General features: G+C 35.1%; 1 protein-coding gene across 3 annotated transcripts in view; it reads right to left on the reverse strand.

Moving 5' to 3' along the window:
* ASCC3 (activating signal cointegrator 1 complex subunit 3) overlaps positions 1-24,833 on the reverse strand; it is a 257,468-nt gene that overhangs the window by 208,535 nt on the left and 24,100 nt on the right. For all 3 annotated transcript variants that reach the window (XM_052685015.1, XM_052685110.1, XM_052685166.1), the window contains exons 5-7: positions 4,008-4,128; positions 1,309-1,516; positions 400-541 (exon numbers count right to left, since the gene is read on the reverse strand). In XM_052685015.1, coding sequence (XP_052540975.1) covers positions 400-541; positions 1,309-1,516; positions 4,008-4,128 — 471 coding nt within the window. The remainder of the gene's footprint in view (positions 1-399; positions 542-1,308; positions 1,517-4,007; positions 4,129-24,833) is intronic.

Consider the following 24,833-nt stretch of genomic DNA (forward strand, 5'->3'; position numbering starts at 1 on the left):
AATGGAAAATAATCAGTTTTACTTCTCATAAAATGGTTTCAAAAGGATTAAAAAAAAAGAAAAAGATAACTCCACTTTATTACATTTCAAGAATTGAAATTTCATAAAGTCAATTCAATGGTTCACAGAATCTAGAAGGAGAAAAACAGTATTTTAATGACTTAAGTGACTCTACAAATAAAAATAATCTGTACTATAAATATGAATGAATTTATTTCTTTTAGGGTCAAAATAAAAACAAAATATGTGAGTACTGAAAATACTACGTGAAGAAGCACAGCTTGATGCATAGTATTCCCATTAGTAGGGGAATCTCCAAGAGAACAAAGGGAAACTTGCTGCACTTTGCTCATGGGGATAGTTGTATTGCTGTAGAAGGGCCATGCATCAAACACATACCTTTGCACCTCCAATGAATGCTGATGTTTTCATAGCTTCAGCTCGGGAATCATAAACATGTGGATAATGAATTCTTTCAAAGTCCACCTCTCTCTGTCTACCTAGGATAGGCATACTTCGAGCATTCAAAAGTGCTAGTTCCCTGTAAACATAAAATAGCAGCAATTCTGCTTATTGTAGGCAGCTATCACAAAAGCTGGGCATGGTACATTAAAGTCAGAGCAAGAGTTAGGGAAAAGTAAGGAAAAAAAGCATTGTATAAAATTATTAACAATGGAATTTTACTGTGTTATTCACTGGCATTAGTTAAACGATGTCCTTATATCACACTTGTTAAATAAAAATCAATACAATCACTGCAAGGCTGGCTCCCTAAACTAATGCAGCTTTGCATCTTTTTACATAATATAGCAACAGGTATTCATAGTTAAATACCAGTACCACTATATTCTTCTCAATATGAAATGCAACACCTTATTTGCTTCTTATTCTTATCCTTCCTCATTCTTCCCGCTACCTTTAGTTGATAACATGGAAAATAGTACCCATTAATCTGGAGAAGAAAAATAAAAGATAGTTTTGATAGATTTAATACAGAGTTCATAAATCTTAAGCAAGAAGTGTGCATACAGAAAGTAAGAAAGATAGCCTGCCCCTCCAATCTGCATCTCCAACCCACATAGATAAGACCAAGAAGATTCTAATTAAGCAGATCACTGCTGTCTTTTCCTGAAAATTAGGCTTTCGTATTAAACAAATTCTACACTTGTAATAAAATGTGACAAAGTCAGAACCACCACATCCACAAAGCAAACTAAAAGATAAATAAAATAAAGACAAATAAACATTTATGATGGGTTGAAATAGGAATTATAACACAAGTATTTTTCAACTTTTGGCATTTATTACCTTTGCATTCTCAGCTCTTTGGGATCAAAGGATATAAGTCCTTCCCCAGATACTTCTCCATCTTCCCCAGCTTGTTTTTCTCTTCTGGCATTTCGTTTTTCTTCACGACGATACTGTTTCATTAACAGCTTTTCTTGTTCAGACTGAATTGTAACTTGACAGCCATAATTGGGTTTAGCATTTTCACCTATAAACTTCTTGCACTGCTCTGTAACATCAAAACATGTGTGCATCTTCCTAAGTACTGGATTCCACCATTTTTGTTGCCCAGTTTTCTTCTAAATATATGTATTTTTAAAAGGCCTAGCCTTACTTAATTATGCAGAAGTTGGTCTTAAGAATCCATAAGTAGTAACAGCTCATCACTTGAAGGCAGGACACTTTAAATCACCATACAAGAAAAATTCTTAATCCCAAAGCAAGAGGGGGAATACTGCAAACTAGCAGCAAAAGGAGGGGCTGCCTTTCTGGGACTTACGATAATTTCATCAACACTGGAAAGTCACTTATTTGTCACCTTATGTGCATACGCTGCTAAGTAAAAAGACTATGCATGTAGACTAAACATAGGTTTCTTTTTTCTTTTTTGTTTTTAAAAAAAACCAGCCTCTTTACCTACCATTTACTGTGTATTTACTATATAACATGATTGCATTGAAAGCATACCAACAGCTTAATTTCCCTGAACAACTAAGAAATTTTATTCTGTACAGCCACAAGGACTCCTTCCTTTTATGCAGAAAAACAGTAGGATTAAACAGTTACAGTACACAACTGAACAGTTATAGTACACAAAAAATTCAAGGAACTCTATAAAGCTCAATCACATGTGTTTTTCCAATGCCTTTATTGTTATTTACTTCAAACTTAAAGACATAATCAAGTCTTCTATATGTAATGGATGGATTCTTTTTGTTTGTTTTTAACTGTATCAGTATTTTTAAACATCTGACTTCAAAATCCTGCAAACAGATTATTAGCTTATAGAGGTTTGACTGAATATAGCGTACTCAGTTATTCCGAATGTACAGCTGCAGTCTACCCCTGAAGCTGAAAATTGAATACTTCTTTTTATCAAATAAACTCACTTGAGTGACATTTTAAAGAATTTGTGCCACTGATACATATATATATTTTTTTTACCAACAGTAACAGTGAAAATTGTACTTCTCTAGCACGCATACTGAATCAAGTGCCTACAACTTGTTAGATATTGTTGAAAAAAAATCTAATAAACTGTCAGAATGCCCACAGCAATAGCATTAACTCTCTCTGTCTCATATTTAAAGGGGATAACAATGGATTCAATTTTCTGCCTAAATTTAACTCAGACATAACACGCTAGGGCTACTTTATTTGTCTGATAAGCACAACAATCACCTTTATAGCAGTGGAATTTTTATAATAGTCATGCTATAAACAATCAGTATATGCACACTGCCTTGCCTTGTGCCTCAAGACACACAGAGCTCAAAGTTGACTGTTTTTCCAAATCTAAATGGCTCCTTTCCCCACCCACAGTTTCTGGAAGCTGAGACTTCAGTGCCCATTAGGGATTACACTTCAATCAAATGAAAAGAAGAGAGCCCTATTAAAATAAACAAACTGAACCTGGAACAGAGCATCTTCAGCCTCAGAGAAGATACTCCAACATTACTGACTTCTTTACTACAGTGAAAGAAAAGCTAGGCCAACAGTGGAAAAACCTCTTCTTGCAAGTGCAATACTGAAAATATTCTTCCTCTACATTCTAGCAGAAATGTCTACGGATGACATACTGAAGAATAAATTTACAATAGTTTCCAAAACAATTTTATTAAATAAAAAAATACTTTTGTAAAAATTTTCACATTGCAGAAAGTCCATAATAGTTTAGTTTCCGATGTATATTATTTTTTTCTTGCGATTATTTTAGAAGGCAAAAAAATTCCACCAAGAACAAAATCTTGTTATACTCATAGTTTCTGCTTTGAAATCACTAGCAAATAAAACTTGTTTTTTTCTGATGAGTTTAGACAAATCATCAGTACAGCAGAAGGTGAGCTTCCAAACATTTGCCTAAATAACATTATATTTAAGATAGACAAATTATGATTTATTTGCATTTTGAAATTATTGTGAGGATACAAGAGTCCAGCAATATCAGCTTTAACTATCTTTTTTTTTCACGCATTGTGAACACACAGTAGATTCATGATGCTTCACCTTTGCAAGATTTATCCCAAGTCACAATCTATTCTGTCAGATTTACTTTTTGTCAGGACAGAAAATGGGAACACTTGTTTTTAAGCAGCCATTTGTAGAACATTTTAAAACTAATACTCTGTGTGGGCTATTAATCTTATAAAAACAAAATCAGAGTATAAAACTTGAACTCCTTTATTCCTTTCATATATCCATCCTTTGGTTTAACTATATTTTTTTCCAGAAGTGGTTGTTACTGTGTTTTTTCTCCCTAAGACGTTTATGTGATGATATCTCTGAGGTGGATAGTATAGCAGATGAGGAATAACTGACTATCAACTTGTCATAGTAGTGCACTGGAATAGATGCAACTGTCAATACAGTTATTTAAAAATTATACATGCCCATATACACTTGAAATGTAAATATGCAACATGCATTCATTTACTCTGATATAAACACCCCACCATTACCAATGAGGCTTTTTTTGGAACAACAATTTAATTGTTGCTTACCTTGCAAAGCCTGGAACTTGTTATCATTTTGACAAGCCAAAGATCTTTCCACAATCACAGATCTGTTCTGTAGGAGCTTCTCTATAAGTTCAAAGCCCTCAGGGCCTAGCAGTTCAAATAACTACAAAGAAAGTCACAAGACATTGTCCAAATTAGCATAAAATTAAAAATAAAGCTGCAGAATTTCCATCCTTGTTACTGGATGTTAATGATGAGTTTAAAGACTTTCAAACTCCAACTAATTCAACCCAAAAGCCATCACTGCTAGCAATCATCTAAGTTCTCTGTAACAAAAAAAGAATAGTTTTCAGCTGAAAAGACTTAATCTGTTGATTTTCTGTATTAAAGAGTATCATTTTTTTTGAGATTCCTGTATAAAATTTAACTCTTCTCAAGACTAAACTTTATGCAATTCTCTTACATTTATGATGTATTTTCATGTATAATTTTATGAAAGAGTAAAACTTTGGCACTGTAGGACTCAAATATTTCTGCTCCTATCATGCAAAGAAGAAAGGGCTTGCTTTCTATCCTGTATTGAATTTGCTAGGTCCTTAGACAGTTTTGCTGTGGCCACCTCCGATTACCACCCTCTGGGAAATAGCGTTATGTTGCTTCTTATATATCTGCAAAATTTTGAACAGTGTCAAGAGCAGCAGATCTGTGAATCTTCATTTTAGACCTGTGAATCTTTCCATTTTAGAATCTGTACTTCAAAAAACAAGTTGCCATTTAATAGTAAAGAGGAAAAAAAGTGTTACTCCTAATGCACAGGGTTTCATAGAAAAATACCAGGTGTGCCAAACAGTACAGTGGTGTCAGTGTTTGCATAGACCATTTATTAACTTGTGCATTTCTTCTATTAAAGTAAACACCTATTGAAAACTGAAGAAGCAGTCTGGAAAAAAAATTATAAAAAGAATTCATTAAATTTGGCCAAATGGAAAATCCTACATTCAGATAAAAGTAACAGTACAAAAATACAGGACATTAAGCTGCTGGCTAGACATCAATTTTGTTGACAAGGATCTCAAACTATAATGGATTTCCTTCTATCCAGCCTTCTCTAACAATCATCATTAATTCTTGTCTTTTACGTAACTATTCTCTGTCACTTTACTGCTACATTTTAGCCAACTTCAGATAAAGATGTAAGAGGGCTTTGTTTATACATCGAAAAAGAAAGCAGCAAACTAGTACTGGTAAATTTGAAGCGCAAGTTTTGTAAGTATAAACGTGTATGGCAGAAGGAAAATTAAAACACAGCAAGAGTCTGAAAAAGCTTCATGGTAGAAGGACTAAATACAAATTTTGCTACTGTTTTGCCAATTACAGAATATGATCGGGACAGGGAAATTCATACAGATCTGAGCTGAAATATTCACCTAAGCACACACAAGGTATTGTGACATAAGGTATATTCAGACTTACCAATTTGACAATAAATAAATAAAAATCGTAACAATAAAAAAAGTCAAGCAATACATTATTCCTAAAATACTCATTATAGACCTTCTGTAGAGAACTCCAAAGCATCTCTATGACTTGAAACAAACTAGAAAAGGATCCACCAGAAAGTATGCTTTTTTTTTTTTTTAATTTATTTTTTAAATTGGCATACAGGAGATAGTTTTAGAAGAGGAAAGCCTCCTTCCACACCTATTTTCCCATGTACACTCAAAAACCATCCGTATCAAAGCTATTTGAACTGGTCAGAATAGTAGAATGGCACAAAGAAGCACTAAAGATACAAGGCCACATTTTACTTCAGGGCCAGAGGCAGATGCTACCATAAGAAAGCATTTCTCATTTCATTTCAGTTCTCTCTTTTTGAGCCCCTAGTTCACTAGGGATAAAAAGACATATCCTAGTCTCCAGACAACTCACCGGTCAAACAGAATCAAACTCGTGGTACTATACATGACAATCCCTGCAATATTATATAAAAATCACTTTATTTTGCCTTTGTGATTTATCAACAGAATGCAGTATTAATTTGCTACAGCAGTTTGAGGACAGTCTTTGTAATCTAGCAAGCCTTTTACTACCTTTTACTAGATTACTTTGTAATCTAGCAAGGAGAGAGGCATTGAGAACATTTTAAACAAATAAGTGAAACAGATCATTGTCCAAGACAGAAAGAAGAAGGGAAACAATATAGAAGACCAGCAACAATGACCTGTTCTAACTGATTGGTAAATTGTCTCTCACACCCACTGGGAGCTTGCCAAAGAACACAGGTAGGAAACAATCATAAAGAACTAAAACAGGAGGTAAGGGTAAGTGCTAGGACGTGGCAATTAAGTTAGATATCTGTCACCATCTACCACTGATGGTAGAAATGGTGAGAATGGAAGAAAGAAACAGCAAAGAGCAGAAATAACTGAAGTTGAGGACTAGTCTGCGAGGCCAATATTTTACTAATCACCAGATGTATTCATATAGGGAGTAAATAGGGAGTATTTAAGGTATTAAGAACTGGCACAGAATCCTGTTATTTCAAAGTGCAGTTCTCTATCTTCTCATTTGCTTAGACTTTCAATAACATGTCAGTCAAAGTCCATTCAAAAGACTTTCTGCCATTTCAGAAAAACTTCTGACTTTCGCTGAAGTCTTTAAATCTTATTCCCAGTAATTAACTAAGGAAAAAACAACGTGAACTTCTATGATGATAGTCACCATTAAAGATCTAAACAACAACTGAACCACAAGGTAACTCATGAAAATTGATTTATGAGCTGGAGAGGAAACAAACACTACTGCTTGGATCCAACTTCAATCAAGTGAATGTAAAGTCTGGCATCTTCAGATAAAATACAAAATTTGCCTTCTTTTTTAATAGTCACACTACACAAGTAATCTTGATCAAAGTCTAATGAGTAAACATGAGTTTTTAAAAAACCAACACAATTTATCTTACTCAAGCTGGAAAGAGGTGTAAAAGTTTGTGCAAAGTAACCTCACTACTACTATCAATCTTACACTGGAAAACTCTTATACTTCATAGCAACAGATTGACTGTCTAAATCAAAGAGCAGAAAAGAGAAAACTAGGAGCTCTGTTGATTTAAAACTATCTTGTACCTAGTAGGAGAAAAGAACCATCACAGCAGGTACATGTTTAAGAAACAAAGTGCCCTTTTGCTAGACCCCCACTTTTCTACACTAGTTTTATACGTTTATTTATTTATTCTTACGGTATACGTTACGTTTATTGTCAGACTGGAATGGCTAAACCAGCTGCAAAACAGAAAAATTCACTATACCAATAGTACTTAGTGAATGTTAACACAATCCCCAAATTAGCATGTTCAAATGGAGACACAATGCCAAATGACTGCTTATTACAGTTGCTTTGCAGTATTCATTTACAAAATAAAAATAAAAAACTTTCATGGAAATGCAGTTTTCTAACACACATAGTATTCATTTCTTGTGACAGAATTTAGGGTACTTGCCCTGCAACTCTATGGAATATTTCCATAAATAATTAAACACTATAAGCAATGGTCAAAGAAAAACAGATTTTTCTATAAACAAAGCTTAAGAAAGCTGTGAATCCTTGAAATGATGAAGAACTTCCTTCCGAATGCACTGATTCTCTCAACAAATATCTAGTGTAAGCTGCACAGAAATTCCTAATACTCACTATAGAAAAGGAAAACTTCCCCATACATATGGGAAGGCATGCTCAATCCATCTCCCATGGGCTGCATGCAGCCCTCCCCAGCCTATCCTGTGGCTACCACCTGCCCTGTGCCATCACGGCAGCAGTTCTTCCTCACTGTGTAGCCCAGCTCAGTCCCAGGCATACATCCATCACTCAGCAACAACCAAACATCAGTGTGCCATTGGCACAGTCTGGGCTGAAATCACGAGATGGGACAGGTACAGTACACATTGCTGTGTCAAGATACGACAGAAGTTCATGGATTTTGATACATTTGCTAAACACAGTCCTGTGAACAGTGACAAACAAGCAGCCTTGTCTTCCACTTTCATAAAAGATTTAGAAAATAGGTTTCAAGATTAAAAAAAAAGGAGATTTTTTTTTCCTATATTTGTAACTTCACTTTCCAGACAACATAAATACAATATCTGCAAAAGAGAAAGTTATCCTTTACTTCACAATCATGTCTTATTCATGCCATTGCTTTTTAGCAGTATGCACTTTTGTGAACAACTGTTCTCAAGGATAAAGCACAGAAAGAATGAAATTTCTAAAAAATAACCTCTTATGAGCACTCTGAGAACTCACTAAGAATTGCAATCAGTGCCATCAAACCAGATACTGATGCATTAGTTTCACCAAAACGAGGCCCAATTATGTTTTTGTTGCTTTTCATGTTGTAATATAAAAATTAGAAGAATATGCTTTTTTATTTAAATACATTAACTATATTATGATATTTTATACGTGTCCACGATATTTCCTCCTCATTCATGGCAGCTATGGCAAGCCAAATGGTTGGACATTCATGCTTTATGCTTCAAAAGAAACCGTGTAGTCCAAGAAAAACATTGCTACCAATACACTTTCCTTTCTGCACTGCATTAATACATTTATTCACAACATTTTTATATCTTTTTGCAGTTACATTACTCAGTTAATTCGTGATACATTCTATTTTTACAGGAAACACACAAAAACTTTGAACTTTCTATTCATTCCATTTGTAGTACTTAAATAAAGGATCATAACTCTTGTCCTCCAGGCTTCCCCACACTTGCTCATCCGTGCTTCTAGTGTATGGTCCTCTCAATATACAAAAATAACAGTAATCTGTGTTTGGTCCTTGCATAGTAAACATGCTTATATATGAGCTGAACACTTTTTCTTCTGTGCTTTTGTCCTTTTGCCTCTTGCGCCTTAGATATTAATAGACATTGATTAGTTCAAAAATTATACATTCTGTAGCAAAAAGACAGCAAATGGACAGGCTACTGTGACTGAGGACTGACTCAACACTGGTTTGGGCCCTGACAATTTCTTTTCTTTCTTCCTTAGGGAGGCTTGCCATCTCAGCTTTCTAGCTCTTTAATGTTAGGAGCTGCTCTCAAACTGCAGAGGATAAGCATTTAGGGGCTTTATTGGCTTTTTTGAGGGCTGAGAAACATGAATTTATTGAATTGCAATCCATTCATTGTTCTGTCACAGTTAACTGTTATTTCCTTATGCTCTGCCTAGAACATATTCACACCCAGAAATACAGAAGCAAGATAAGTGTTTACAATGAATTATAACATATTAAAAAAAAAAAGCCACAAAGACTCTCCCATAGAACAGGCTCATTTTATTCTTGCTGTTAAAATCATTCATAGTACTGAACTTACATTTCATCATGAAAGAACGAAAAAATTAGTTACAGACATCAACTGAAAATGCTGAATATTCCTGCTGCTTGCCTTTCAAGAGAGATTACTGTTAGGAAAAGAATTTTAGACACAACATTTGATTCTAGAATGAGACTGGAGAATAAAAAGAACTATGATCCAGTCCTTACAATTTATATAGTTTAAGAAGCTAATTATTATGTTTTGTTCCAAATGAAACATTCTCCATTAGTCAAAGCCAGGAGTTATAGCAGGGTCATATCCAATCTAGTTGCCCACAGGATAAAATTTGTAGCATTCAAATGCCAACTAGAAATAATAAATCTTAGAAGAATAGTAAAGCTGGGGACTATTTTGATGACAGCATAATGGCATCTTTTAATGAAGAACTTACTAAAGTAACAGCAAGTTCTCTTCGATATTTTCAACCCTTTCCTAGTCTTATAATTATTTCTAATAAATTCACTTCCTCTGCTTATCTCAATCGCTAATCCCAACAAGGGGACAAAAAAGACATGTTTCTGGCATTTTAAACCCATTACCTGAATGCTGTTAATAATTTGGTATGACTGCAGAAAATAAGATTAAATACCAAATAACATTGCAAGCTATTAAAAAAAAAATTTAAAAAAGGTTGGGTGCAGGTCTCAGATTGCAGATACTCAGAACGTAAGCCTTTCAGCTCAGCACAGTAAGAAAAAGAGCTCTGTATAATCTTGTTTGGAAAACTTTGTATGGCTCTGAGAGGAAGTGGCACAAAGCAGTATAACTCTGTAGTTCATGTTACTTGCTACTACATCACATTATATACATTATTATACATTATTCTGGCACGAAATGTCAATATCCTAGATCCTGAGTGGAGGCAAAGGAATTTAGCAAATATTCTCAGCTACCTTTTTATTAAGATATTCTGAGGCAAACTAGACAGCAGCCAACAGTTGGAGAGGCTGTGTGTTAGTCAGCACTTTCTTGAATCTCAGCCAAACTATTACATCCCTTGAAGCAGTAACACATTGTGCCCAAAAGGCAACCCAGAATGTCTTCAATAAAAGTACCAGACGACTTCAGCTACTACTCAGTGACCATGAATACACGGATGATATGATATATGGTCACTTTCATTCGTTTGAATGATTTTTTAAATTTTGATTTTATGTGCAGTCTTAATACCTGTAAGAAACTGTGATAAGTAATCAATCCAGGAACCAGAAGACAAGATGTGTCACATTGCATTAACGGTGAGGCATGGTCCCCATGCTAATAATTTTTACTGAGTACATGCTGGTTATGTAGAAAAGGCAAGGAGACTTTTCTGCAGACAGCAGATCTGCAGAAAGCAGTCTATCCACCAGAGCGCCTAATAGCTGAATCCCAATGATACATACAAAGGAAATTATTTTTGGGTCAGGCTCAGCCATAAAAAGTCCAACCGTACTGTTGAACTTAGTTTAATACAGCTACAAAATTTTAACTATTGTAATATTAAAAGTAATATTCACATCACAATTTTACAAGCTGCAATTTAGAAGAGATCTTAGAATAATCATCTACCTACACTGACCTCAAATATGAGGCAGAGAACTGTAAACTTTGTGTGTAAATGAAATTATCTCCCACTCAAGGGCATCTTCTTCATTTCTGTCCTTCTGTGAGGTGAGAGGGAATTCAAAAAGTCCCAGAAAATATTTTCTTTATATAACACTGACTTTGGGAAAGATATGTGCAAAGATAATGCACTGATAATAAATTCTTGCATAACATTCAACTTCTGGTTACTTTTTTTGTTAATAAACTTGCAGAGCAACAAGACGTGCTGGAAAGGTGGTCTTACGCATTAGATGTTTTTAGACCAGCAATACAATTTATAAGTGGTAGTAAATACACAACCAATTGTTCCTTGCAATAAGTCTCTTTTTAGTACATTGGCATTACCCTCTTATTTCTGTATTTCACAGTTTCCAAAGAACAAAATACAATTTCACTTCAACTACACACTTGTAGAAATGCACGAAAGAAAAAAAACCAGAAGGAATATCAGAATGTGAAAATTTCACAGACTACAAGTACCAGGCATTAGGAGTATGAGATTTTTTTTTTAAAATCAAACTGAAATCTAAAGTTAAAATACTGAAATAGATGAACTACAGGGAAAAAGAATGGTAATTATTTTTTCTTTTAGAAACAAATAAAAAAAGATACTATGAAATTGTCAATATTTCAGTACTCCTAAATTGGCCTAAAACAGTCATCTTATTCATATAATTTCCTTTTTGTTCTTGTTATAGATATCTCCTAAATATTCTTACATAAAAAATAGCATAACTTGCGACAACATAATTCTAAAATATTTGTTGAAAAACTACAAATGTCAGACTACTGATTTCCCTTTTAAAAAGCACACCCTGAAGACCAATTTCTGTGTAGAAATGCCTGCTGTTATAGGATTCCTTAAGCTAGTATCTATCTTCAGATGTATTCTGGGATCAGCTATTTATCAGTTTTCAAAAAAAAAACCAAAAACCCCAAATCCTAAAATTAGCTAATCACTGCATTTGATACTTCTCAAAGAGTGGGCAGCAGGTGCCATTTCTAACAACTATAAGCTTACTTGCAATTACTGAATGATTATCTGTAAAGATGCTACACAGATGCTTGGCCATCCTTTACCTCTGCTCTCAGTACACAGTCACAGTGCACAAGGATACACCAAGAAGCTGAGCATCAATCTCATGTTGCTTAACAGACGTGGATGACAAAGAGTGAAAAACAACTCTAATCCCAAAATCTAGATCCCTCTCAATTAGAATAGTAAAGTCTCAGTTTTAATATTGTCCAATGAAACTTGACAGTCCCGGCCATCTTCCTCTGCGCTGTGCTGTGGAAGACCACAAACCCTGCTGATGTTGGTGAGCCCTAGGCTCTGCTTTCCAGCATCAGCCTTGCAAAGTGCTTTTTTTGCAATGCATTGCAAAGTAGCTAAAAAAAGTGAAGATTTTACCCGAAACACTGCTTTTTGGGTTATTACAGATGTGAAGAAGTGCTTCAGTTAAGGAAAGTTGAATTTTAAGCCTAGCTTTCCATGGAAAAAAAGCCTACAGAAATCACTATGTGATTTTTCACAAATAAACTAGAAAAACAGGTTTTGAGCCCCTGATTACTTCCAAATTCAACAAATAGAAATTCTCAGAGATGGTAACTAGCCTGTAAAGGAGATTGATCCAAGGCATCGCTCTTCTTGCCTTTTTATTCTGTGAAAGACCACAGTGTGCACCAGCACAAACTCCATCAGCCAGCAACACCTCTGTGGACATGGGAAAATTGAAACCATGGAATACTAAGAACCACAGGAAATCTAGATACATGAATTTTAAGACTCAACTGTCAGTTTGGGTTTGTTTGTTTTTCCATATATAAAATGATTTGGCAGAATATAACCTTGTATCTAGTTAACAAAATAAGTCTCAATCTTTCAGGCTCCATCTGACCATGTCTTGCAGACCTTGTGAGCCCTTATGTCTCTACTTGTATTTGAAAAGAGCATCTCAGCACGAAAAGAAACTGAAAAGGCAAAAATCCTATCAACTACAGGGTGGCTGACTTTAGAAGTAAATCTCATTATGTTTAATGACATATTTAAGCTGATTCAAAAAGTACAATGAATAGATCAAGCCTCATGCTACCTCAGAGATACAACAAGCAATCTGGCAGTACAAAACTTTACAAAAGTAAAGGAGTTGATAGGAAAAGTTACTGACAGGAAGGAGATCAACCAGCTACTACTACCAGGATGAACCCTAGCATCTCCTGGCTCTCACTGCGGCTTTTTCATCATTTTGTATGTTCTGTACTCAAAAAACAGCACTAAAACTCTATTCTTCAGTTTTGGTTTCTTATGAAGGGAGACAGCATGGCCCTGTTTTTACAAAAAGACAGTTTCATGTCATCCTTGAGGTTTCAACAGTTCTTGGACATCAACACAGCTGTATACTTCAGACTGATTTCAAAGAGAAGGCTGAAACTGGAAAAGGAGAAAACTGTAACAAAAATAAATAGATTATTTTCTCTGTATCAGAGGTGAACAGATAAGCTTTATGGTCAAGAACAACGACACCTAAGCTTTGCAAAAATCTTAGTAAATTTAATAAAATTTTAAAGAAAAGAATAGGAGCTTGAAAAGGCAGAGTCAAACCAAGTTAGAAGCTTTGATGATAAGATAAAGATAAAACACCACAGGAGTGATCCATATATGCATGTACTTTCTCATAATGGATACTGCTCTCTATGAACAGAGAATAAGTTTTGTGACATGCTAATTTGTTAGGGCAAGAATGCCCTTTTACTGAACAAAAGAGAGAGCCACTTTGACGCTTAAAAGCAAATACATTTTGTGAGACAGGTTGATCTGAAAATAACTCAGATGCAGAAGTACATGTGCAGACAAAATTAAAAGATACTGCTGTAGGGTCATGGTACAGTAAGGAAAATACAGATTAAGTTACTTCAACAAAGTATAATATCCAAAACTTACATGTGATGTATAACGTGATCTCACAACAGAACTAGTGCTTTTATTGATTTTTAATTAATAAATATTTGGTAGGAAAGACAGCTTGCATTTTGATTATTTTCTGCTTTGCAAAGAAATTCCTATACTAAACCTCTGTGTGATGGTTTTTAAGATGACAAACCTAACAAATTAACTTCAGTTAATGGAAGCAACACAGCAGTAAAAGAAATTGAGGTTGTTCTCAGTGAAAACTCAGGCAAAACTCTCACAGTCTTGTAGGACAAAAGAGGAGATGACAGCAGCAGTAGTAACAGAAAGTAGTAAACTAAGTTATTAAAAAAATCATTCTATTATTATTCCTGTTCTTTACTATGTTCCAAATGCAAAGGGACTTGAAAAAATTACTAGATATTATTTGCTCCATATTTTCTAACAAAACTCTGAACTTGTATAGAAGGTAGGGATTCATGGCCTTTTGTAAGCAGCCACAAAAGAACCCTAAGTAGATTTCCTAAATAAATAGCTTACTTTATAGTCACTGGTAGATTAGTAAAAATCACTATTAAGGCTGGTTGAAGAAGTCCTGAAGAGCAAAAGATGAACATCTCTGGAAGTTAACATAAGTAAGCTATCAATGCTTTTAGGTAACATTTTAACCACCACTTTAGACTTCAACATGGGGGGCGGGGAGGACACGAAATTAAAAGATAAGTGGCTTAATAACAATTAAAAATAAGCATGAATAGAAGAAACTACATGACAGGTCAATTTCCATTACTAAGCAGTACTAGGAGTCTTAGCTATGCCCTACATAAAAATGAATATTGAAAATTTATTGAAGTAATTACTCCTGATTCTCAACGTTTGCTTAAAACCCTCACAGACAACTGAATTCCCATATCCAAATTGAGCAGAAAATTTATAGCATCTGGAAGCTGTCTGTGCAGTACTTAAAAAGCCAGCGCATTAACACAACGATTTTCAAATATCAAATGGGTCATAATATTAACTGAGAATATAATGAAACTTTACGGTTTTGGATTTGAAGACCATCTCACACAGGCCACACAATTGCCCTAATAGTTCTGAGTTGATGACGATGCACATTAGTTAATAATGAAAATTGCTATTATTGCAAGAGCTATGAGAGCAACATAATTTGAAAGTTAACTAAAACTCTTGATGAGATCTCACCTCACTAGTAAGAACAACCAGTATTTACAAAACGTTTGTATTGTGCTGTCAGTTTACTGCTGTCCCCTTCATCCAAGTGCCTCTTCCTGTAAGCCGCGTCCATTGATGCATTACACCCACACTAAATATGTTTATATTGCTGCTCCTTTTCATCAAGCCAGACTGGCAATTATTTTTTCCACATTTCATTTCCTCAGTTTTATTTCACATGCTATGTTCTACACTATTCACCTCCTGAAAACACATTTCCAATTATTTTTTAGCACCTTCTATGTAGCAACGTTGAATTCATCTGATAAAAACTGTTCTCCTTACCAACAGGTGGTGCCCTATTATTGACACATTCTCTACCTCAGATCAACAATGAAATACAGTTGTAATACTGAAAGTGACTGGTATTGCTTGCAATTAATTTCCTTACTATGAGATACAAACATACAGACCTAGATCTCTTCATATGTTCAGCTCACACAACATGGATGCCTTTATGTCTTCAGCATATACAGTGTTGTTTAAAATGTTAATATAACTGACATGTCAGGATATTTTATTCGGCTACTTTCAATGGCACTGAAAAAAGAAATTCTTCCTGCAAATCCATTCACTCAGCAAATTTCAGTGATTTTTTTTTTTTTTTTTTTTAAATGAACCTAAATTTAGCCTTAGCAAGAAAAGATTTTATAATGGCTTCTACGTTAAAAAACCTCAGTCATTTTTCTGCCATTTCTACAAGTAGTCTCCACAAACCTAATCTCAGTAAGCTTTGAACCTCAATAAACATTGCTAAATAATACAAGATAGTACTATGTGTACTATAAATTCATATACACACACGTGTTTGAAAGGTGTTTCAGAACATCTATTGTCTCCTAAAATAATTAACTGAAGTAGTGAATATGGTAGCTCATAAAAAGCTGTATTCAGCTGCTCTATCTAGAATTAGCTTAGTCCAAGTTATTATAACTTAGAAATCATTGCTGTAATCTAACTCACTTTTCCATTTCAAATAAAAAGAAATTTTTTGTTAAAAGTCTTATGCATTTATTACTACATCTGCTGCATCATTTGTTCAAGACTGTAGTTTAACCCAGTGAATTTTACTATGTTAATAGTTAAAATTAGTTGAGAGTTAACCAGTGAGTCTGTACTCACATAACAAATTCCTTTGTGGGAAAGTCTCATAAAAACACAAAGGTAAGATTTCCCAAGGCACACAGAAACACACATTAGTGAAATCCAAATTTTGTATTGGTGTTATTTTGCTGACTTGGAATGTAATATAGCAGCTGTACATATACAAACATTTTAGAATTCACTTTGGAAGAACAAATAAAAACTTAAGTACATACTAATACAAGTAACAAAATCAAAATTGTTTCAAATGGAGAACAAACATCCAAGTTATTTTATTGATGCTAGGATTTTATGCTTGAGGCTTTGCAATTGCTATCACACACCTCAAATGATCGGCATTCATCACTTTAAAGCTTTGCTCAGTTTTCAAAATATATTCACTTTCCCTCTTTCCTGCACTTTGGACAATCAAGTCAGCCACTTTCCCACTCACTGTAGTTCCTGGTTAATTTGAACTTGGAGCATCAAAGCAATCACTGGTAGTTCAGAGCATCAAGCTTCTGACAAGTGGCTTTCCAGTGGCAGAACATTCATGTTGGATATTTGTAAGAGCCAAGCATTGTGAAGTCTGACAGTTTCACTCCAGCAAGCAGCAAAAAGCTGATGCTTCATAGTTTGCTGAAAGAATTGCTTTTTGAAGGCAAAAATACAAGGAAAGAAAATCACATGTATACTTTCACAACTTGCATTTTTCTGATGGGGAAGCTGGGTTTGTAGCCAGGGGAATGTCCACACAGTGTGTGCAAATCAAACTCTGCTTGCACTCCAAGCTTATAAAAAGCATTAGCCAAATACTGAGTGCAAGCTTGTCGCTCAGCATTTTTCTCTAAAGCATCTCTCTTGGAGCCTGCATAGCATGCCAGAAGTGCGATCTCCAAACCAGTCCTTAAGTGTCACACAAGCCCATAACAAATGAAATGAGATAGCATTCTTTACGGTCACTATTATAATGCGAACTGTGAAGAGGTCAGAGCTCTTAACATGAATTACATTTCATACTGCTCAGTGAGCAATACAGACCTGAGAATTATTTACCTGAACTCAGGCTTAGAAGTAACCATTGAGTCTTTCTTAGGTCAGCTGTTTACTTATTTTTCTTTACTGTTTTTTATTTTTAAACTAACAGCAAGAATGTATAGCTTTTACTTATAAAATATTAATGCTAAAATTCTTTCTACACTTGAAAGCAAGTGTTTCAGAGTGGACAAGAAATCAGTAAATACTGAGAAGAGTGCCTGCAGTGTGTCCTACTGACAAAAAGCACACTAAATCACTAGTAGGAAATAAAATCTGTACACTGGCTTAGTCTTATTCTCAAGTAATGTGATTTTGTGTGAAGCTACATATGCACTTCCATCACTTATGTAGTAAGTATATGTAAGTGCTGGTTTGCATTTTAAACTCTACAACGTGCCTTCTTGGTGAACTGTATTTCATTGCAATTTCACGTTAACATCTGTCTTAGCTTTCACACCAAAAGAAATTGAAATGTTCATATAAATAATGATAGGCTTTTAAAGGATATTAGAAATTTGGTCTTATAAATTAATACTGTATTAATTTTCTCATAAGAGAAAAATGACCATTACAAATTCCTTGTTATTTCAGGAAACAAAATGAGTAATTTCCCTGAATAACAAACATCCATTATTTATAAATACTTAGTTTAGGAGACCAATTTAACACATCTGAAATCAAGGTCACTTGACAATGTAATTGCAAATACTTGTAATACAAGGATTATTTATTTCCTGTACACTATAATTCTTTATATTACTCATAAGGTTAAAATATAAGTACTCCAAAGGTTCGCTCTATTTATTTATGAAGCAATTCTACTAACAAGGAATCTGTTACAAAACCAGAAGTTTCTGAGCTTCAAAAAAATCTATTAGGCTAAGAAAGAATTCACACTTCATTTTGAATCAGGAGTAACAAAAAGACTTAATACAAAATTAGGAATATACTTGAACTGGATGATCTTAGAGGTCTCTGAGAGCTACGTGTCCTTCCTGTAGTGGAGGTCCCAGACCTGGGCTCAGTACTGCAGATGGGGCCTCACAAGAGCCAAGCAGAGGGGGACAACCACCTCCCTCTCCCTGCTGGACACCCCTTTCTTAATGCAGCCCAGAACACGGTTGGCCTTCAGAGCTGCAAGTGTGCACTGCTGGCTCATGTCCAGCTTTTCATCCCCCAGGACCTCCAAGTCTTTCTCTGCAGGGCTGCTCTGAAGGAGATCTTCCTCCAGTTTGTGTAAATACCTGGGATTACCCCAGCTCAAATGCAGCACCCTGCACTTGGCCTTACTGAACCTCATTAGGTTTTCATGGGCCCACTTCTCCAGCCTGTCTAGGTCCCTCTGGATGGTTTCCCCTTCCTTCCAATGTATCAACCGCACCACTCAGCTTGAGAAAAGCCTGGCTCCAATTTCTTTACCCAACACCAAATGACACTGTTCTCATCCCCAGACTGACTATCCCCAGCTCTTTGAACCCTCCTCGTGCATCAGATACTCCAGTGTTTCATCTCCCTGTCACTCTGCTGGACTCATTCCAGAATATATTCACACCAGACTCCACTCTAACCTTTCAGTTTTTACTTATTCATCTTACTGCTCAAAGCAGAGCAATAAAAAAAAAAACAAACAACGATGTATTCTCCAAAATAAAGGGCAACAGCTAATGTAAGTCATTCCCAAAAGCACCCTTTGTTATGGTCAGACTATAATGTTATATACAGTTACTTTTCAATTGTAACTTCAACTTTGGGAGGCAAGGAAGGAAGCTTTGATCAAATAAGATGAGATCACACTATCTATAGGAAACAACAGTAATTCAAGAACTACAGGACTTTTTGAAAAGTCATGATAGCTGAGGGTGAAATTTAGAGAGTTCCACAAAATGTCCTTTCCTTGCAACACCGTGAAGGAATACAGCAAAGACAGTAACAAAGATTATCCAGTGGACTTTAAAAAAATTTGATCTACTTTCACAACAAATCACTTTATAGAGTAATTAAGTACACAATATGAATGTGCATATCAGAAATTCATTTGGTAGCCAATATTAAAAAGAAAAAAAAAAATGAACAAAACACCATAAACAGAGGTTTTTACACACACACACACACACACAAAAAAAAAAAACAAAAAAAAACCCACAAATGGTGGTAACTAAAGGGCTCCTAGGAGGAAAAAAAAAAACAAAAACATGACCCACTGACTACTACGCTTTTCTTTTCCTGACCAGAATTAACAAAACTGAGCAGTCACACTTCACCGTGAATGATGTGCCCTCAGATTTCCGAGCTACAGTGAAAGATTTGTCCACTGTACTTCAGCTTAAAACCTGAAGAAATTCTAAAAAAAATAAAAAATAAAAAATAAAAAAAATAATCACCACTGCAGGCTGAAATACAGAGTTTTTAAGACATAAAATTCCATTACATAGTATCAAGAGTAGTTTGAGCATTTGGAGTAGCTTAAGTAATAAAATGACATTTCCCTCTGCGCTAATGCTGAGAAGCAAGAGTGGAAAAGGAAAGACACACATTTACATCCAAGTTTGCCTAATTTGAGGAAACTGCAGTTGTGAATATCTTATTTCCTTTTTCTTTTTAACACAGTAATCATCACCTAACAGTAGCTTTATATGGAAATTTCCTATTCATAAGGAACAGTGCAAGTTTCCAGGAAGTGATGATGCTATACTAGATTTGAGTAGATTGCAAAGACAGCTTAAAAGATTATTACAAGGATGGGTGAGGGGAAGCACCCTATCATCTCCTGCTATGTTTCTTTTAGTTATTGGCTCATATCCCACATCAGAGAACAATTTAAGCATTTTTAGCTTTAAAAATCTCCGGGCCTGCTTACCATTCTGTTCTCCACAGGCCTGCTGACTTCACTAACCGCCTCTTACCATAACTCAAATTTCCCATTTGAAAAGGAAATTTTGAATCTTACTCCCTTCCAAGACTTAACTTCCAAACTTTCATTAATTTTAATTGAAATTTAAAATTGCAGGTCATCTCTAGTTGAAGAAAAAAAAATTTGATTTTGCATTAAAGAATAAACTAGTTAAAAAGGATGAAGTATGGATATAAAAGTGATCACATCAAAGCTAGAAACCAGAAATTCCCTGTCCTTGTAGTCTGAGTACAGGGCAATCTTTCAGAAATCTTCAAAAACTGACAAAGGAAGTTATAGTACAGAAATGCATATACAAGAGTAACAACACTGTGAATAAATAAATAAATATATAGACACACACATACATATATGATTTGGAAAAAAGATTTTCAAAAAAATATCAGACATGCACGTAAATGGAAAACTTCATAAATGCAGCATGAGCTTATTAGAGATACATCAGTTGGTCTAACACTTCATTGATCTAGAAAGTAAATAAATAACAGTTGTCTCACATCCGGACTTCTTTTAAAATAATGCAGTGTTCCACATGGGTACTTGTTAAGTTCATGAAGCACTAATACAGTAATGAGAAGTTGGCAAGGAACTGCCTGGAGGATAAATGAAAGGAAAGGCTGTGTTGAAAATATAAAGTTCTTTAATAGTCATTTTTTAACAATTTAATGGTTTAAAAAAAGGAACAATTGCAGCACGGGGAAAGTTATCACAGGAACAGCCCTTAATAAAGCCAGATACCAGATAACAAGGGTTTGCTTTAACTACTTATGCAACAAGATTGCAGAGCACTCTGGAAGAAAGAAGCTGGGACAAAGTTTTCCACATCCTTTGATTCATAATCCTTCTCTTTTTTTAAGTATTGTATCACTGACAGGAAAGTTCCCTTCCAGCTCCTGAGAAACTTTATATAGCCTTTACTCTCCTTCACTCTTCTCTGCTCTATCAGAAAGGCTGCTGGCAGACACAGAGAAGCTTTCTACAAGATGGTTGATTGAACAAATTAGTTAAGTTCCCCTTGCTTTTGATCCCAAGAGCATTTACATGTTAGATCCACAAAGCATATTAGCAGACACTCGTGATGAGATTAGAGTAGGGCAAAACAACATAGATAAACTCAAGCAGAAAAATAAAAATCAGTATATTGCCACTGGTGACTAATGAAACTAAAAGCAAGTTAAAAGCAGAAATCTCAGAAACAGAGCTTTACATACCAGAGAATGGGGAAAACTGTCTAAAATCCTATTCCTACATCAACCATTCAGAGAAGCAGAAACACCACAATGGAAGAAAGAAAAATCAACACACAACACTATTTTTAACAAAACAGTAAAATAATGTATTAGCTTCTGTTCTGAAAGAAGCATGAAGAAGACTGATTTTAATATTAAAGTTACAATCACCTATGACTGTATTAATGAATGGCTTTATATAGGTGCATATTTCTTCCCTATATAGGAAGAGATTCTGCCCAACTCTTGACTACTTTATTTTGAACATATCAAATGCATATTCCCTACCCTGTACACTTCTGATTTCAGGTCTACTTTGTTTTGAGGTGAATGTTTCTGACCCTTGGAGTAAGGCATCAGCACCTCCAAACTCCCCATAACCATCTTCAGTCTCTTACTGCAGTGTCATAAACACCTGAGGAACCAGGTGATGACAAGGAAGAAGCCAACTATCAGTTTTCAGAATGATAAACTCTGAATTACTCTTAGAAATTAAATAATGGGAAATGTTTGTTTCCCCACTGTGAGATTTTGCAATATGGTTGGATTATATTTAATTGGAAGTCCTGGAGCTACAGTTGAAAGACATGTTGTAATGCAAAAGTATCAGTGCTTCTGTGTAAGATTTACTGATCCCCCGCCAAAAAAATGCAGGCACATACTCATCTTTTTAACAGAGAGGTAATGCACATTACTGGATGCAACCAGCACACTCTCCACCCACCAACTCAACACCCATCAACATTACTGGGGGTGGTAAGCTAGTATTACTGTCTACCCTGGGGTTTTTCCCCCAGCTGATGGCAAGATGCCTGCAATCATCCCTTAGTATCATGGACACATATTTATGTATGTATAATAGCAGGAGACAAAGTATCATGAATCAGGATAAGAAAGGTCATTCACAGAAAGCAAGGATACTCATTTACAGCTACAGAGCAGTTTCTCACAAATGAGCTAGTTGCAGAAGCTAGAGTAAGTTTACTTGCATTCATAAGCTAACATAAGTCCTTTCTCATGGGTTAGTTGCCTGTTCAGGTTGTGATACGTATTTTTCCATACACATAGGCATTACCATTTAATGCACAGAGCCAAAGATAGTCACAGCCATAAAGCAAACCAGAGAAGCCCAAACAGTGAACTCCATGCCTTACTTCATAGGCAAATGAACTTTTTTTTTTTTTTTTTGCTTTACTGTTCTCCTTTTTCACATCATAGCCCAGTGTTGATCCAGTCACTTATAGAGCTTTTAAAATTTTGTCTGGAAAATAATATGTAATCTAATACAATCAGTGACATTAATGTTTCCTATTTGTGAAAAGTCTTTCCTTACGTTGAGATAAATAAACTGGACAGGTTTTTATAATTTTGCAATATAAACTAGATCTTCACATGACTTGGACTCCACTAAGGGTTTTTTCTCTAGTAATTTCATCTCTATAGGATATTTCTCTCTGTTTTGTTATCATAAACAGATAATATATCTGTGAGTTTCTGTAAAAATAGAGACAGACATCTCCAGTCTACCATTCAGAAATAGTTTGTAGATAAATTATGACAAGAGCTCACAGGAAAAAGGGCTGTAGCCTCTGAGAATATGAGAGCATAACCAAAGTGGTACTGAACAACTCAAACTTCTTCCCAGTTATTCTGGAGGAGTTAGGGACATGAATACTGAAATGCTCTCAGATGCCTCAAGCTTTCATTCCCAAGAGTAGAAACAGAGTATGAGAAATGCCCTGCATACTTTCTTTGATTAATAACTAAATAAATAAAATCATCAACAGTTATTGGGCTAAACTATATAGCTACTTGTGAGCTCTTCCTATTTTTAAATAATGTTCTTGTTATCACATCATTACCATTTCATACTCATCAACAGGATCTGACACACAAAGAGAATAGCACATTCTAGTATCTGTCATTTAGTTTCACAAGGCTGTGTCCCCAGTGAAAAGCAAATGTTATTTCAAGTACAATAATCAATTTTCCACTAACAGTTGCCAGTGATGCCAAATAAACAAACTGCTCCAAAGGAAGTGTGGAGTCTTCTTTAATAGGGAGTACAAAGAACAAGGTATTACTTGTACATCCCCAATCACTAGAACTGAAAGCTGTGCAGTGCCAGAGACAGAAGCTGATTTCAATTCCTTGTAGAGTTCATTACGTAGATAAAACAAATACAGGTGTATCTGTACAAAAACAGTTTATGTCACTCCTTGAAATAAACTAAAAATGCTCAGCTTCTTAATTCTTAAACTTAAAGATCAAATAAAATTTTCCTAGAGATTCAATTCCCCAGTATCCTCACCACCAGTACGTTCCTCTTTAGCAACAAACAGGCTATATGTAACCTTTCTAAACAGAAAAACAAACAGACAAGGAACCTGTTTTAAAATATGCAACTGTATGTTACCAATCTGAATTTGTATTTACAAGTAATTATATTTTCGCATGAGTGGTTCTTTCTTCTTCATTTATAAGTAAAAATGTACTTTATAGAGCCTAGAGACTTGAGAATGTATTTAACACCTTGATTAATATAAGATTTTCAGTATGCATAATCAAACGTACCATCTCACATGATGGATCTATGACCTAGCTCTAGAAATGGATTATCTTCAGGTTTGAGAGCACCATCTGCTCATAATGCTGCCACCAGCAACACTGTTGTAATAAAATAAATTCCCATGTGAAGGCAAAATCTGACGTCCGTAAGAAACTTTAAAGTTCCTGCTTTTACAGACAGCACAATAGAAATGCCAACTACCCTTTAAAAAAGTGATCAGTTTTGAATCAGTCTGATGTCTCTTCACATGTACCATCCCCAAACCGTGCAGTGAGCAATGAATTAATGAGATGTTACAAGGCAAGGCAGCATGTTAACCATGTTTGTACTCACAACAAGGAAAAACAAGGTTTCAGAAAGGTACAGGTGAGATGGGAAAGCAGAATGGGGAGAAAATACATATCTTTATTAGTAAATATTCTTAAAAATACAACACAAGGTACAGATTTCAGACAATCAAATGAGACTATTTTTTCCTTTCTGGAAAGGCAAAGAAAAGAAGCGAAGCCCTGCTAAATAAGCTTCAAAAAGCTACATATACAAGGAGCACCTTTTCTATTATTAAATCATAATTCCTGCAACATCACTAAGATAAAAAATTTGACAGAAGCAGTTGGAAGATAGCAGGAATTCTTTCCCAATCCTATTCAAAAATAGTGTTCTCCTTCCATATATTCATCTTTCCTGTACACATCATCAAAGCCTGTTTCCTAGTCTTTAAGCATCCTTCCCTTTCAACCACTATGCTTATACTTCAGCTGCAGCCTCCCAGAATCTGTGCTCTGTCCGTCAAGTTCTCCCTGCTCTTCTTGTGATCAATCCTCCCTACTTCCTTATCAAAGAAAATATTAGCACCACCTGTGCAATCCACCACCACATCATCTACTTCCTTTCACTTCTAGCAACAAGAAGGCTCTGAAAACTTCCCA

This window comes from Tympanuchus pallidicinctus, unplaced genomic scaffold (assembly GCF_026119805.1).
Source record: "Tympanuchus pallidicinctus isolate F22 unplaced genomic scaffold, pur_lepc_1.0 scaffold1, whole genome shotgun sequence".
Taxonomy (NCBI): domain Eukaryota; kingdom Metazoa; phylum Chordata; class Aves; order Galliformes; family Phasianidae; genus Tympanuchus; species Tympanuchus pallidicinctus.